Raw genomic sequence first — 18,654 nt, forward strand, 5'->3', positions numbered from 1 at the left:
GTTTCAGAAGAGAGCCTATCCCGCCCCCCCTACACCAGCAACCATCATAGAGACAATCATCAGCCACCACCCATAACCATAAATTACTTATAACAACCCATTACCACACCTCATATTTGCATTTTAGATTATTTATTCATTCTTTTATTTTTATTTACGTAATATATTTATATATATATATATATATATATATATATATATATATATATATATATATACACTCACTCACAGGAAACTGAGGCTACAATTTGCACAATCGAAATTGGACAGTAGAAGATTGAAAAAACGTTGCCTGGTCTGATGAGTCTCGATTTCTGCTGCGGCATTCGGATGGTAGGGTCAGAATTTGGTGTCAACAACATGAAAGCATGGATCCATCCTGCCTTGTATCAACGGTTCAGGCTGGTGGTGGTGGTGTCATGGTGTGGGGAATATTTTCTTGGCACTCTTTGGGCCCCTTGGTACCAATTGAGCATCGTTGCAACGCCACAGCCTACCTGAGTATTGTTGCTGACCATGTCCATCCCTTTATGACCACAATGTACCCAACATGTGATGGCTACTTTCAGCAGGAAAATGCGCCATGTCATAAAGCTGGAATCATCTCAGACTGGTTTCTTGAACATGACAATGAGTTCACTGTACTCAAATGGCCTCCACAGTCACCAGATCTCAATCCAATAGAGCAGGGGTCCCCAAACTTTTTACATAGGGGGCCGTTCCCTGGTCTCTCAGACCATTGGAGGGCCGGACTAAAGTTTAAAAAAAAAAATAAGAAATTTCTCTGTACACTGCACATTATTTAATATATAATTTATATAATAATATTTTAGCAATATGCCCCATAGTCAGTAATATGCTCTCCGCCAGTAGTCAATAATATGTCCCCTCAGTATAAACATGCCCCACTAATTTATGTCTCCCTTATAATAAACATGTCTCACTCATGGTATAATGTCCCCTCATGCATGCCCCCCTCATGGTATAATGCCCCCTCCTGCATGCCCCCCTCATGGTATAATGCCCCCTCCTGCATGCCCCCCTCAGGGTATAATGCCCCCCTCATGGTTTAATGTTCCCTCATGCATGCCCCCCTCAGGGTATAATGCCCCCCTCATGGTATAATGCCCCCTCCTGCATGCCCCCCTCAGGGTATAATGTCCCCTCCTGCATGCCCCCCTCATGGTATAATGCCCCCTCCTGCATGCCCCCCTCATGGTATAATGCCCCCTCATCATAACCAGGGTCCCCACAATCCACTAAAATGGCCAGCAGCACTATTAAAATAAAATCTCATACATACCTGGGTCCAGCGTGTTCCTTCAGCAGCCTCTTCTGCTCTCCCCACATCCAACTGACCTGTCAGCTCCGGAAGAACAGGGAGAGAGGGCGACCTCTTGTGGCGGTGATTGACATTGCGGGAGCCAATGTCTCCTCACGCTGTCAATTGGGCCTCCTCACAGCACCCGGGTTCGCAGAGGCCAGGTAACAAATGACAGCAGCGCTGCTCCATCAGTGAGCATGATGGCGCAGGTGTGCTGCTGCGGGGGCCGGATAGAAAGGGTCTACGGGCCGCATGTGGCCCGCGGGCCGTAGTTTGAGGACCCTTGCAATAGAGCATCTTTGGGATGTGGTGGAACGGGAGATTCGCATCATGGATGTGCAGCCGACAAATCCGCGGCAACTGTGTGATGCCATCATGTCAATATGGACCAAAATCTCTGAGGAATGCTTCCAGCACCTTGTTGAATCTATGCCACGAAGAATTGAGGCAGTTCTGGAGGCAAAAGGGGGTCCAACCCGTTACTAGCATGGTACCTAATAAAGTGGCCGGTGAGTGTATATATATATATATATATATATATATATATATATATATATATATATATATACAGAAGTTAATTATGTGCCACATCTGAGGTTTAATCACCTGCTACGATGTTTTTTTCTTCTTGATTTTGTATTCATAGTATGTTGTATTTATTCACATTTTTGTATATATTAAAGTCCATATTATTGTATTTACTTGCTTTTCACTTTCCATATTGACTGAAGAAGGTCTATACAGACTGACACTAAAATCTGTGGATTGCCTGCACATTGCTTTGGGCATCTCCTGTACCATGTGTGTCTATACTACTGTAATGAAAATAAGACAAAACTGCTTCCAGAATGCTATAGCCCACATGACCACCTACTTATTGAGCCTTCACTCAGCATAGTGTTTCACACAGCTCACCCACAGTCCCATTTAATAACAGTAATAGTAGGAGAAGTAAAAGGATACAGCAGGTACGCACTGAACGCTGTCTGCTCTCCTCTTCACTGGATGGCAATGGAAAGACATGCAGAAAAGAGATGCAAAATGGGCAAAATTCATATATGTAAATATATCTAGTCACCATTCTGGATGTCTAAGTTTAATGAGAGCCACTGCTCGAGTTTACCCCTATTTTTGACATTAACCCAGTGAGGCATAAGAGAAATAGCCACAAGTACAGAGAGGGTTAAACGCCTTATAATACCCCTGTCAAGTGGATGGAATGATGCATGAAATGCGTAGGGAGTGTGTAAATATAAGTATTAGGGATTAACAGTGTCTGTGAGGGACAGAATTGGGACCGTCCTTGTGAGGACGGGAGCATATGTGGGGTCAGGTCACCAGCTGATCGTAGGGAACGACAGGTCATACACACATGGATCGATATTCTCTGGACCAGGAACCTGCACATTGAAGACTGGTGAGATCCACCCCTATTATTCCTTTACTGTCCCCCATGTTGATCACTATTTGGGGTCATTTAAATGAATGTTTGTAATTTAACTATTGCAAAGTGACGGATTCACTTTTGCGATGAGTGTTGTATTCACTGCTGTGAGGTAATAGCACAGTTTGATGTAGCAGTGAGTGTTACCTATGGGTGTAGGACCTGAGTGATCTATGGTGTCTGTTACCTGGTTGTGTTGACCGATTAGTTGATATTGCACTTAAGTTCGTTATGAACATGTTTTAAAAGAAAAAAAATAATAGTTAGATTTTATTTTGTATGTGCACATCCTGCTCTAAGCCCAATTATGATTCTTGGATGTATAAGGAAACTGGTGATTTGTTGATTGAGAAATACTCTGGGCAAATTTCACTGGCTTATTTCATTTGGTTGTTAAATATGTAAGTGGAGGAGACTTAACAACAACGTGAAAATAAGTATTTTAATGCTTGCTTCAAACAACAAAAACATTCTTTATTAAAATGAACATGAAACAGTGTCTATTCAACAGTACCTGAAACATATTATTAAACAAACACAACAATAAAGTAACCAAAGTGTACTACCAAAGCAAAAGAGTAAAATCCAGTAAGTCTCATAAGTCAGTTAATGGAATCAAATTATAATTCTTCTTCAAAAATGTTCTGAAAGATAGAAAGACAAAGGAAAAATATTTTAATTTAGTATTTTTAATGATAAATAGAAATTAAAATACAAAAGGTGGGTGATTCACATATGCATGTAAGTCCACGATGAATCTAATAACGAAAATGAGAATATTATTATTGTAGGAGTCATTATGTTGCTATAATACCATGTAGGTTTATTGTGGTGAGTCTCCACCCTCTATTCTGAAATAATTCAAGTGAACATATGACATTTTGAAATATTGGAAAGGGGGACAGCTTCCAGAAAGGAGGCATTTTAGAACAGGGGCTGCTGGAAATGGCACATTATATGGGTTGGGGATAGACATAGGGTATTTGTGGGGGGAACAATTTTTTTCCAAGGGACCATGGTAAGGGGGTTACACGAGTGGATCCCTGTAAAAAAATCAGTACAGGCTGCGTTGGACTCGTCAGGCGGAGGAGATTATGCCTCGGGGCACCATTCTGGGGGTGGAGGCGGGAGTTTAGCTGCAAAGCGCAGCCAGGGGTAGCAGTCCAGATCTCTTACACTGTCTGGGAGATATGGTCTGGACAGTAGTCGGAGGGGATGGTTTCATGCAGTATGTGATCGGCTTTCCTAAATAGATCGGTTATAAGAGCAGGTTTGAAGTTCATCATTAAAATACTTTTATGAATAGTACAAAATCAAGGATATAGAGTAGTATATAAATTTTGTCAGGGGAGGGGGATATTTTATTTTTTAGCATAAAATAATATATAGTAATTATATATATATATATATAGTAATTATATAGAGAGAAATGGATGATTTTTATGGTTTTTTTAAAATTATTTTTTTAAATATTTTTTTTTTAAAAACCCTCTACTTAACAGTCTGCCGGGCAGACGCAGCTTGGAAAAGGCTGTGTCTAAGAGCCAATCCTCTGCTGCGGATTGCACTGTAACACTGACAGTGTCACTGCGATTAGCAGGACGATATCAGTGGCGTAACTAGGAGAGGCAGGGCCCCATAGCAGATTTCTGCATGGAGCCCCCCTCCCCCTTAGGGTGCAGTCACACATTGCAGTTCAAACTGCATCGCAATCCAATTTGAGGTTTTTTTAGGTGCAGTTTTGTTAATTTAACAGGTAAAAAACTGTTGATTTAAAAAAAACTGAATGATTTAATTTGATTTTGAATGGGAAAATTGTTCCACAAATGACGTAACGAAACTGTACCTAAAACCACCTCAAAACTGACTGTGATGCTGTTTTAACTGACCGCACCCTGAAAAATATTCATGCATACACACACATTTATATAATCATACACATTTATACACTTAAATACACAAACAGAAGATTCTACAATCACTTTTATATACTCGTACACAAATACATACGTATACACTCATACCCACACATCTATGCACTCATATATACATTTATACACTAATACATACAGTATATACAAACTCATACTGTATATACATAAAGTATATATGCATCAAAGTTGCATATACAGTATACTGTTTATATACATACATACATCATATTCTTTTACATACGGTATAGATCCAATGTGTATACACAGGGCGCTATGGGTAGGCAAAGTGGGCAATTGCCCAGGGCCCTCTGAAAGGGGAGAATCTCTTCTTTCAAATGAATCTTGAATTTTGTTTCTAGGTGCCATGGATCCAGAGATATTCATGTTTAAAGTGAGAATATCAGGTGCCATTTGTATATATAAAAATCACTCCCGATAGCAGTTTAACAGTTAATAGCTCCATTTTCCTGACACGTAGAAACACAAATTTAGATTCATATTAAAGAGGAGACTCTCTTCTTTCATAGAAAAAAAGAAGTGAGGTTCTATGTTTCACAGAGCCAAAGATACAGCCCCCTGAATAGTACACCCCTCCAGATTCATAGCCATCAGGCTACAGGGAGAATTTGCTGCACACAGGAGCTGCTGCACCTCACAGATAATATTGGAAATATGGAAATATTCCCTTTATATGTTACTACATAAAGGGATAATATCAACTAATATTCATGTTTTTAACCCTTTCTCTCTTATTGCCTTTTATTTCATGATAGGTTTTTTTTTTTGCGAAAATTGACTGATATGATGAACATTCGATCCTCTCCGCTTAATGTCCCTATTATATATTAACACCGCGACCCAGAACATGTCCATAAAGCTATACGTAACACCAAAAACACACACATGTTCTGGAATAAAGGTTTTATTTCCAACCATCCTCTATTATTTACACCTATGTTATGACGTTCTCACTCTCATTCTTATGAAGCGCGAAGGGTTCTGTTATTGTGCGGATAATACAATGCCGCACATCTAAAAGTGACTTTTATAATCTCATTAGCTTGGTTTAACGATATATAGTTATTTATTTGGGTTACCATTGTGTAAGGAAGCAACAAGGATAGATCTGTGTAACGCTCAGTGCAATTTTCTGCAAACATATTTTTGTGTCTCCTGTGGATGTAACGTTCCCTTTGCTGCCTATTTTGGTGAATATACACATGTAGGGTCTATATGATCTCCTCACATCTTGCTGTTTTAGGAAAGTATATTTTCTTTATATAAGTATCTGGATTTGTACATATTTTAGAGGAAACTTTGAATGTTAATTGCCAAATGCATTGTCTGGTTGTCTGCTTTCAAAATTATATAGGTTTTATTCAGGCACCTTTTAATTCTGTTGCAGGTTGTGACTGTCTTAAAATTTGTAGCTGAAAAGCAGATATCTAGTTATTTCAGTTTTTGTGATATTATGATGATTTATTCGTGTGAACATATCAATATGGGACATTTGTGAACTCTACACATGTCCATCTATTACATTTAGGAGATGTGAAGGTAAATATTTTCTCCCTCTCATCTATCTCCTATAAAATTCTCCCATATTACAGTTTGTTTTACCATACTACAGAAGCCTCTTGCTGACTGTGACTGGTCATAAAATAGTTTTATTTTGGGGCCCCACTTTTAGTTTTGCCCAGGGCCCCACTTTGTCTAGAACCGGCCCTGTATATACACATACATGCATCATAAAAACACCATATACACACATATACTGAATTTATATACAGCATATTCACACATACATACAGTATACACACATAATGCATATACATACAGCATACACACATACATACAGTATATGTGTATACATACATAATGCATATACATACAGCATATTCACAAATATACAGTATATACAGCAGATACACATGGTATATACAACATTTACACACATACTGCGCATACATGCAGTATATACACACCTACATGCGGTATATACACCATATACACACACATACAGCAAATACACACACATACAACATATACACATACATACAGTATATACTGTACAGCATATGCGCACACACACAGCAAATACACACACATACAGAATATACACATACATACCGTATATACTGTACAGCATATACACACACATACAGCATATACACATACATACAGTATATACTGTACAGCATATACACACACATACAGCATATACACATACATACAGTATATACTATACAGCAGTGGTCCCCAAACTACGACCCGCTTTTTATCCGGCCCCTTGGAGCGCCAGCGGCTCCTGCTGAGGCCCCCGGCAAGTCGCGGCAGTCAGGCAGGAGCCTCCGTCCGTCCGGACAGGAAGCTCCTGCCCGCCACTGAATAGTGCTCGACGCGGCCGATAAGGCCGCTCGAGCACTATTATTACAGGTGGAGCGATGTGGCCGGAAGACGACCCCGGCGCACATCGCTGCGTGAACCTGAGTGTGCGGCTGCGTGATGACGTCATCACGCGGCCGCGCACCCCTTCCCGGCCGACAGCAGCCCGAAGATAGAAGACTCGGGAGCCGCTGCCAGAGGTGAGTATAGGATTTTTTTTTTTAACCAGCAGCAAATATATTTTGGCGGCCGGGGGTCCCGGATATAAAAAATATAATTAATTATGGGGGCCTTAAATATAGTATAGGGCAGTATAGGAAATAATTAATAATGGAGGAGCAGTATAGGGAATAATTAATAATAGAGGAGCAGTATAGGGAATAATTAATGATGGAGGGGCAGTATATGGAATAATTAATGATGGAGGGGCAGTATAGGGAATAATTAATGATGGAGGGGCAGTATAGGGAATAATTAATGATGGAGGGGCAGTATAGGGAATAATTAATGGTGGAGGGGCAGTATAGGGAATAATTAATGGTGGAGGGGCAGTATAGGGAATAATTAATGATGGAGGGGCAGTATAGGGAATAATTAATGATGGAGGGGCAGTATAGGGAATAATTAATGATGGAGGGGCAGTATAGGGAATAATTAATGGTGGAGGGGCAGTATAGGGAATAATTAATGATGGAGGGGCAGTATAGGGAATAATTAATGATGGAGGAGCAGTATAGGGAATAATTAATGATGGAGGGGCAGTATAGGGAATAATTAATGATGGAGGGGCAGTATAGGGAACAATTAATGATGGAGGGGCAGTATAGGGAATAATTTATGATGGAGGGGCAGTATATGGAATAATTAATGATGGAGGGGCAGTATAGGGAATAATTAATGATGGAGGGGCAGTATATGGAATAATTAATGATGGAGGGGCAGTATAGGGAATAATTAATGGTGGAGGGGCAGTATAGGGAATAATTAATGATGGAGGGGCAGTATAGGGAATAATTAATGGTGGAGGGGCAGTATAGGGAATAATTAATGATGGAGGGGCAGTATAGGGAATAATTAATGATGGAGGGGCAGTATAGGGAATAATTAATGATGGAGGGGCAGTATATGGAATAATTAATGATGGAGGGGCAGTATAGGGAATAATTAATGGTGGAGGGGCAGTATAGGGAATAATTAATGATGGGGGCAGTATAGGGAATAATTAATGATGGAGGGGCAGTATATGGAATAATTAATGATGGAGGGGCAGTATAGGGAATAATTAATGATGGAGGGGCAGTATAGGGAATAATTAATAATGGAGGGGCAGTATAGGGAATAATTAATGATGGAGGGGCAGTATAGGGAATAATTAATGATGGAGGGGCAGTATAGGGAATAATTAATGATGGAGGGGCAGTATAGGGAATAATTAATGATGGAGGGGCAGTATAGGGAATAATTAATGATGGAGGGGCAGTATAGGGAATAATTAATGATGGAGGGGCAGTATAGGGAATAATTAATGATGGAGGGGCAGTATAGGGAATAATTAATGGTGGAGGGGCAGTATAGGGAATAATTAATGATGGAGGGGCAGTATAGGGAATAATTAATGATGGAGGGGCAGTATAGGGAATAATTAATGATGGAGGGGCAGTATAGGGAATAATTAATGGTGGAGGGGCAGTATAGGGAATAATTAATGATGGAGGGGCAGTATAGGGAATAATTAATGATGGAGGGGCAGTATAGGGAATAATTAATGATGGAGGAGCAGTATAGGGAATAATTAATGATGGAGGGGCAGTATAGGGAATAATTAATGGTGGAGGGGCAGTATAGGGAATAATTAATGATGGAGGGGCAGTATAGGGAATAATTAATGATGGAGGGGCAGTATAGGGAATAATTAATGATGGAGGGGCAGTATAGGGAATAATTAATGATGGAGGGGCAGTATAGGGAATAATTTATGATGGAGGGGCAGTATATGGAATAATTAATGATGGAGGGGCAGTATAGGGAATAATTAATGATGGAGGGGCAGTATATGGAATAATTAATGATGGAGGGGCAGTATAGGGAATAATTAATGGTGGAGGGGCAGTATAGGGAATAATTAATGATGGAGGGGCAGTATAGGGAATAATTAATGGTGGAGGGGCAGTATAGGGAATAATTAATGATGGAGGGGCAGTATAGGGAATAATTAATGATGGAGGGGCAGTATAGGGAATAATTAATGATGGAGGGGCAGTATATGGAATAATTAATGATGGAGGGGCAGTATAGGGAATAATTAATGGTGGAGGGGCAGTATAGGGAATAATTAATGATGGGGGCAGTATAGGGAATAATTAATGATGGGGGCAGTATAGGGAATAATTAATGATGGAGGGGCAGTATATGGAATAATTAATGATGGAGGGGCAGTATAGGGAATAATTAATGATGGAGGGGCAGTATAGGGAATAATTAATAATGGAGGGGCAGTATAGGGAATAATTAATGGTGGAGGGGCAGTATAGGGAATAATTAATGGTGGAGGGGCAGTATAGGGAATAATTAATGATGGAGAGGCAGTATAGGGAATAATTAATGGTGGAGGGGCAGTATAGGGAATAATTAATGATGGGGGCAGTATAGGGAATAATTAATGGTGGAGGGGCAGTATAGGAAATAATTAATGATGGAGGGGCAGTATAGGGAATAATTAATGATGGAGGGGCAGTATTGGGAATAATTAATGATGGAGGGGCAGTATAGGGAATAATTAATGATGGAGGGGCAGTATAGGGAATAATTAATGGTGGAGGGGCAGTATAGGGAATAATTAATGGTGGAGGGGCAGTATAGGGAATAATTAATGATGGAGAGGCAGTATAGGGAATAATTAATGGTGGAGGGGCAGTATAGGGAATAATTAATGATGGGGGCAGTATAGGGAATAATTAATGGTGGAGGGGCAGTATAGGGAATAATTAATGATGGAGGGGCAGTATAGGGAATAATTAATAGTGGAGGGGCAGTATAGGGAATAATTAATGATGGGGGCAGTATAGGGAATAATTAATGGTGGAGGGGCAGTATAGGGAATAATTAATGGTGGAGGGGCAGTATAGGGAATAATTAATGATGGAGGGGCAGTATAGGGAATAATTAATGGTGGAGGGGCAGTATAGGGAATAATTAATGGTGGAGGGGCAGTATAGGGAATAATTAATGGTGGAGGGGCAGTATAGGGAATAATTAATGATGGAGGGGCAGTATAGGGAATAATTAATGATGGAGGGGCAGTATAGGGAATAATTAATGGTGGAGGGGCAGTATAGGGAATTATTAATGATGGAGAGGCAGTATAGGGAATAATTAATGGTGGAGGGGCAGTATAGGGAATAATTAATGATGGGGGCAGTATAGGGAATAATTAATGGTGGAGGGGCAGTATAGGGAATAATTAATGATGGAGGGGCAGTATAGGGAATAATGAATGATGGAGGGGCAGTATAGGGAATAATGAATGATGGAGGGGCAGTATAGGGAATAATTAATGATGGAGGAGCAGTATAGGGAATAATTAATGATGGAGGGGCAGTATAGGGAATAATTAATGATGGAGGGGCAGTATAGGGAATAATTAATGATGGAGGAGCAGTATAGGGAATAATTAATGATGTTGGAGCAGTATGAGAAATAATTGATAGAGGAGCAGTATGGGAAATAATTAATGATGGAGGGGCAGTATAGGGAATAATTAATGATGGAGGAGCAGTATAGGGAATAATTAATGATGGAGGGGCAGTATAGGGAATAATTAATGATGGAGGGGCAGTATAGGGAATAATTAATGATGGAGGGGCAGTATGAGAAATAATTGATGATGGAGGAGCAGTATGGGAAATAATTAATGATGGAGGAGCAGTATAGGGAATAATTAATGATGGAGGAGCAGTATAGGGAATAATTAATGGTGGAGGGGCAGTATAGGGAATAATTAATGATGGGGGCAGTATAGGGAATAATTAATGGTGGAAGGGCAGTATAGGGAATAATTAATGATGGAGGGGCAGTATAGGGAATAATGAATGATGGAGGGGCAGTATAGGGAATAATGAATGATGGAGGGGCAGTATAGGGAATAATTAATGATGGAGGAGCAGTATAGGGAATAATTAATGATGGAGGGGCAGTATAGGGAATAATTAATGATGGAGGGGCAGTATAGGGAATAATTAATGATGGAGGAGCAGTATAGGGAATAATTAATGATGTTGGAGCAGTATGAGAAATAATTGATGGAGGAGCAGTATGGGAAATAATTAATGATGGAGGGGCAGTATAGGGAATAATTAATGATGGAGGAGCAGTATAGGGAATAATTAATGATGGAGGGGCAGTATAGGGAATAATTAATGATGGAGGGGCAGTATAGGGAATAATTAATGATGGAGGGGCAGTATGAGAAATAATTGATGATGGAGGAGCAGTATGGGAAATAATTAATGATGGAGGGGCAGTATAGGGAACAATTAATGATGGAGGGACAGTATATGGAATAATTAATGGTGGAGGGGCAGTATAGGGAATAATTAATGATGGAGGGGCAGTATAGGGAATAATTAATGATGGAGGGGCAGTATAGGGAATAATTAATGGTGGAGGGGCAGTATAGGGAATAATTAATGATGGAGGAGCAGTATAGGGAATAATTAATGATGGAGGAGCAGTATGAGAAATAATTGATGGAGGAGCAGTATGGGAAATAATTAATGATGGAGGGGCAGTATAGGAAATAATTAATGATGGAGGAGCAGTATAGGGAATAATTAATGATGGAGGGGCAGTATGGGAAACAATTAATGATGGAGAAGCAATATAGGAAATAATGATGGAGGTGCAGTACAGAACATAATTAATGATGGAGGGGCAGTATGGGAAATAATTAATGATAGAGGGGCAGCATAGGAAATAATTAATGATAGAGGGGCAGCATAGGAAATAATAAGTGGTGGGGGGAAGCATAGGAAATAATTAATGATGAAGGAGCAGTATAGGATATGTGCAGTGTACAGAGGAATTTCTTATTTTTTTTTATTTTTTAACTTTAGTCCGGCCCTTCAACGGTCTGAGAGGGACCGTGAATGGCCCTCTATGTAAAAAGTTTGGGGACCCATGCTATACAGTATATACTATACAGCATATATACACACATACAGCACATACACACAAACATACAGTATATACACACATACATACAGTATATACTATACAGCATATACACACACATACAGCACATACACACATACATACAGTATATACACACATACATACAGTATATACTATACAGAATATACACACACATACAGCACATACACACAGTATATACACACATACATACAGCTTATACTGTACAGTATATACACACATACAGCAAATACACACATACAGCATACATTTATATAGCTATACATACATATTTAGGGACTAACATTTCTTGCAGACCGGCTGCTGTGGCATCATGCCAGTGGGTTTCTTCTGGCTGGTAGATGGCTGTGGCATCCCGCGGGCCTACGTGCCCGGGAAGCCACGGAAGTAGTAGGTGGCCGTGGATGGAGTGAGGCCAGCCGTGTACATACTGGGCTGGGCAGTCGCGGATGGCCAAGAACGGGCGGGCACAGATGGGCTAGGACGGGCGCCCGCGGTCAGAGTAGGGCGCCGAGCGGAGTGGGCCGGAGTGGAGTGGGCCGGGCGGCCACAGTTGCAGTAGACTGAGTAGGCGGGCCCGGCAGCAGGCACAGATGAAATGGCCAGGCCATGCGGGCCGCTGTCGGAGCTGTCAGGGGCGGAGTGGCCGCAAATGAAGAGGCGGAGTCGGGTGGCCACAGATGAGGTGGGCGGACAGGGGCGGCACAGGGGCCCGTATTAATGTCCCATTGCCCTAGTACGCAGGGAAGGATGGGCATGAGAAAATAGAGTTTATAAATTTTGTCTCGGCTGTTCATCCCGGGCCCCTGTGCTGTTTGGGCCCCGTAGCAACTGCTACGGCTTCTACGGTTGTTGTTACGCCACTGGACGATATAGATCGTCCTAATGTGGCAACAGCTGGTGCTAAATGTGATAGAAAAACTACATGACTATCACCATCTTGGAAGTCATTATGGTGGTGTTCTGTGTATATATATGGTACCTGTTGGAAGTGAAGGGGCATCTACATGAATTCTGTCCTAAGTAAGGAGGTATTTCACATGCAATTTCAGGTGGTGTTTGAGTATTTTTCCCCTCTGCAAGCTCTATCACTAGTTATCATTTGTTCCTAGGCTGTTGCGTGGAGAATAGAGATGAGTGGACCCGAACTTCCCGTTTAGATTTGTGTGCGCCCTGCACTAGCTGGACACATTGCGGGATTGGCTGCCGAACAGCCAGTCCAGCAAATTAATGCCCATAGCTACAAGCCATGTCTGGGTTGGCCAAGGGGACATCACTGGCCATTCAAAGCCAAGGCTAGTTGCTAGGGGCGTTAATATGCTGTATTGGCTGTTCAGCAACCAATCCGGCAATATGTCCTGATTGTGAGGGGCACACACAAACCCAAACAGGAAGTTAGGATCCACTCATCTCTAGTGGAGACTAGTTCCTGTGAATTAGCTCCTGACCTCCAAAAAATTGTGTGTAATTATACACCTCAGTATTATTCTTGCAGAGTGCTAGCAGAGATTGTAAAATTTTTTTATTGATAAGATAGCGACTATCAAAATTAAATACAACAGAATCAGTTTAGTGCAGGATTGAAGTAAAACATACCAGTTTCTGGAAAGCCACACTCTGTCGGATTAATCAGACATGTGATTTCCATGCTTTGGCATTGATGATCTGTTGAAATGACAGAAAACATGAACAGGTCCTCACTCACTGTGCCACAAACAAGATGAAATCATAAGTTCTGTGCATAAAATAGATAGGTATAAATAGGTATTTCAAGCTTGAAAATAGCTCCATTGAAGGTCTGAAACGTTGTACCTTGCTGTGGGAAAACACCAGCTGAGTTCTGTTTGGTTGCCATGAACAACTAGAACAGTTTTGCTTTCAAACACTTTTTATCCATACTGTCCAGCTGCTGCATGTGACATCACCCCTACCTGTTGTGTCCAACCACTTGGGGATTTTTCAAAAGAAAAATTCAGCTTATATCACTTTAGCCCTTTCATGACTGGCCAACGTAGAAATACTTCAGTTGGTACTTACCGGTAACACCCGCGATCGGTGCTAGCAATGCTGCCGGTGGCTTCTTTTCGGGGATCGCCGCTCCCCGTGACGTCATCTGGGAGCGGTGATCCGTCCCCATGGTAACCTCGGGTCTCACGAAGACCCGAGGCTACTTCGGGTTAACCCATGCATTACAATGTGCACATTGTAATGTATGAGTAGTAAAATCCACATATACTGCCATATTGTAGTATGGCAGTATATGATAGGATTGTGCAGACACCCTAGGGTTAAAGTACCCTAGGGAGTCTGAAAAGTACTAAAAATAAAAAAAAAGTTAAAAAAAAAAATTATAATAAAAAACCCTAAAAACTCAAATCACCCCCCTTTCCCTAGAACTGATATAAATATAAATAAACAGTAAAAATCATAAACACATTAGGTATCGACGCATCCGAAAATGTCCGATCTATCAAAATATGATAACGTTTTTTCACTGCGTTTAATCCCGTAACGGAAAATCGCGCCCAAAATCGAAAATGGCACTTTTTTTGTCATTTAAAAAAATTAAAAAATTCTATAAAAAGTGATCACAAGGTCAAATAGTCCTAAAATTGATAACATTGTAAACGTCATCAAAATCTGCAAAAAACAACACCACCCACAGCTCAGTACACCAAAGTATAAAAAAGTTATTAGCGCCAGAAGATGGCAAAATCCCCCCCAAAATTTTTGTACAGGAGGTTTTAATTTTTTTAAATGTATGAAAACATTATAAAACCTATATAAATTTGGTATCCCCGTAATCGCACAGACCCAAAGAATAAAGTAGACATGTCTTTTGGGGCGCACAGTGAAATCCGTAAGATCCAAGCCCACAAGAAGACGGCACAAATGCGGGTTTTTACCAATTTCACTGCATTTGGAATTTTTTTCCCGCTTCCTAGTACACGGCATGGAATATTCAATACCATCTCTATGAAGTGCAATTTGTTACGCAGAAAATAAGCCGTCACACAGCTCTGTACATGGAAAAATAAAAAAGTTATGGATTTTTGATCATGGGGAGTAAAAGGCCAGGTCCTGAAAGGGTTAACCTATTAGGTTTTGCCACTGAAGACTACTGGGGTGGATAACAGCACAGCACTGCCATAGCTGTCATTAGGCATTCTGTACAACAGTCTACTGGAGACAGACTGCAAGTGAGAAGCAATATACCCACAGTAAACAATCCACAGTATATTTTAGTAATCAGACTCTCTAAGGTTTAAGTACCATAGAGGGCTATCATCAGGATCAAGGATTGTAAACAAAGTACACTGACAAACTGGTATGTGCCCCTCAGGATCTGCTCTTATTTTAGCCTCTTATGTCCTGGTTTTTACAAGAATTATGTTTAAATTTAAATTATGTTTTAATTATGCAAATTCGATGCTAATGGAGCCAAGAGCTCCTCAGGCTCTTTTTCATAATATTTAAAGCATTCTTTTCCCATACAAACAAGAGCATAATAAGCTAAAAAGAGAAGAACCTGATAGAGGGGGCACAACCCAGTATGTAAGTGTGGTTGGTTTACAATCCTTGATCCTGGTGGTAGATTTCCTTTAAATATTATGAAAAAATAAACTAAACTAAATTTAAATCATCCCCTTTCCCTAGAATGTATACAAAAATAAACAATTAAAAACCTAACGATGCTCTATCAACCTTGTAATGGAAAATACTATCCAAATGCCCAAATAATCACTTTTTCACGATGTTGCATAAAATTTGAATAAAAAGTGATCAAAAGGTCATACAGTTGTCAGAATGGCATCAATGAAAATGTCCTCTAATTCCACAAATAATGACATGTTAACCAGCTCTGTAAACTGAAGTATGTAAAACTTTTAGATGTCAGAATATTAAGATGCAAGGTTTTTTGTTTTTTTAATTTAAATAAGCTTTTTTTACATTTTTTATGTAGGTATAAGACAAACTATACAACTATAAGATAAAATCAAACTATATAAATTTGGCTTTTTTGAAATCATACTTCTCAAAGAATAAAGGATAGATGTCATCTGGGCTGCACATTAAAAAATCAAAAACAAAGCCCATTAGAATATGGTGCAACCGTGTTTTTTTGACGATTACACATTTTTTCAGTTTCTCAGCAAATGGCAAGGAATATTAAATGGTGCCACGAGGAAGTACAATTTGTCCAGCAGATAGCAAGCCCCCATATAGCTTTGTAAAAAGAAAAATAGAAATATATGGCTTGTGTAAAGAGCATATTGAAAAACGCAAATACAAGAAAGTCTTAAAAACCTGGTTTTGAATGGGTTAAAAGGCTTCAAAACAGGTTAGATCTTCTGACTTCTGTGTCTGTGCTCTACGAGGGAATGTTAATGTGTTAAAAGATCTGACTGGGGGATCGCTTTCCTTATAAGTACAGCAAGCTCAACAGTCCACTTTTGGGCTGATCTGTCGTCTGTATTCTTTAATAAATCTGATCTAATAGGAGAAAGCACTTGTCCCTATAATGTGCTAAAATTTGGCCTAGTTAAAACCAAAAGAAAAAAAATTGAAAACAAAATACATGGAGAAAAGTTAGCAATTTTATGATATGTAAATCAATAATACATTGCTTACCAGTTTTGTTTGGTGAACACTGCGGTGCAGGTAGTGTGTAATCATCAGACCCTACAAAAAGGATATACACCACAATTGTTCAACATTGTTTTAGATTAGATACACTATTTTTTAGGGCGTTGTAATCATCTAATGAGTGGGAGTGAAGGGAGCGGGTCCCTTCACAATCTTCAACACACTATATAAGTATCAAATCCCCAGAAAAATGTAAATATCCAGTAAGTGAAAGTATAGTGAAGCATAGTGGAACATGTTCTTTGAACATCACAATAAAACATGGATCTCACTGCTGAAATATATTAATTCAATGCACATAAGCTCGTAACAGGATCATGGTGACAGGACAAAAAGTTTGGGAAAGAATAAGAAATAAATGTGCAGCATTTAAACATGGAAGACAATGAATAAGTATTTTTACACTGGTGGTGGCTCTTCACCCCTCCATAGGGAGAAGAGCTGACTTGGTGACTATATGTTGAGACACCAAGAGACACACAAGTGATCATGACAAAGTGAGTATGATTTTCGACCAAATCACGGGCCCCATAACGGCATTCTGAATGAGTTAAACCAAAAATATACTAAGAATCAGAATCTGCATGGCTTATATTGTGTAGATGTGTGTTCGCCAGATACCTGCCATAGAAGAGACTGGACAAGAATCAAGCTCAAGACTAGTTTCACACATACTGGAAGATGGTGGCAGAAGGCACACAACAACAATAGAAGCTCCAGTTAATACATCCATATTTTGCTCATGTTGAAAGCATATCGGAAGAAACCATATTATAATTATTCCTATGAATATACCATGGTATTTACAAAGGGTGTTTTTGTTCTTTTTTGGGATAAAGAACAAAGAATAAAGAAACAAGAAATTCGACTTGCAGCTATTCTGGAAAAGCAGGTGTTGAGTCTTACATGGTAGAAATGAAGGTACGCAAACAGCTTTCTTGAGCCCACCAGTATTTCTCTGGGGGCCCACTCTCTATCAAACCTTACGAAAAGACCCTGATAACTGCAAATTGGGTTTTCTAGCCCTGAGTATAGTCTGGGAGGAAACAGACTAATTAAGAAAACAAGTTATACTAGTAGATTTGTGTACTATTACATTTCATTATGACATAAAGGTTGAACATTCAACCTAATAACATTATTACAAGGAACATTCCTACTGTACCTGACTTACGGTTCTTGATGGGAGTGATAACTGCAGTCTGATCATTCATACTTGATGTCTGTTTCTGATGTGGACTGCTATAGGTTGCTGAATCACACTGAAACATATAAAAGAGCAGATTTAACTGACATTTTTATGCTGACAATTCTTCATTTGAAGAAGAGCTGTTTTAAGCCAGCCAAATGCATGGTAACATGTAAAATGCAAGCCTGAATGTATACTAATTGGGTGCACTACAATTAGGCACCTACATTAGGCAATATTCTATCACCCAGTCTGTTTTTATCAAATAATGACATTAAAAAGAACCATTGGCTTTCCACTAAGGATTTCTTTAAATATGGTCACAATAAATGTACCTGTTGCGATCATGCGACACCAGCACGGTTTTTTCAATCCATGCATACACAACAAAAATATAACATATGCAGTTATATCAATTGCAACACTACATACATTGTGTATACTATTATTTGCAAAACCTGCAGAGTCCAATACGTAGGGTGTACTAGCGATGCTCTAAAAACACGTATTAGGAGACACCTTT

At 39.7% G+C, this 18,654-nt stretch overlaps 1 protein-coding gene across 3 annotated transcripts in view; it reads right to left on the reverse strand.

The window, feature by feature from the left end:
• Nucleotides 1-3,221: 3,221 nt before the first annotated feature.
• Nucleotides 3,222-18,654, reverse strand: part of TEX14 (testis expressed 14, intercellular bridge forming factor) — a 150,276-nt gene continuing 134,843 nt past the window's right edge. For 2 of the 3 annotated variants that reach the window (XM_072136276.1, XM_072136278.1), the window contains 4 exons: nucleotides 18,108-18,204; nucleotides 16,928-16,978; nucleotides 13,892-13,960; nucleotides 3,222-3,412 (listed from right to left, as the gene is read on the reverse strand). In XM_072136276.1, the coding sequence (XP_071992377.1) occupies nucleotides 3,402-3,412; nucleotides 13,892-13,960; nucleotides 16,928-16,978; nucleotides 18,108-18,204 (228 nt within the window). In that variant the 3' untranslated portion in view covers nucleotides 3,222-3,401. The remainder of the gene's footprint in view (nucleotides 3,413-13,891; nucleotides 13,961-16,927; nucleotides 16,979-18,107; nucleotides 18,205-18,654) is intronic. The other variant, XM_072136277.1, reaches the window with a different exon arrangement.

The sequence above is a fragment of the Engystomops pustulosus genome, chromosome 2 (genome assembly GCF_040894005.1).
Source record: "Engystomops pustulosus chromosome 2, aEngPut4.maternal, whole genome shotgun sequence".
Taxonomy (NCBI): domain Eukaryota; kingdom Metazoa; phylum Chordata; class Amphibia; order Anura; family Leptodactylidae; genus Engystomops; species Engystomops pustulosus.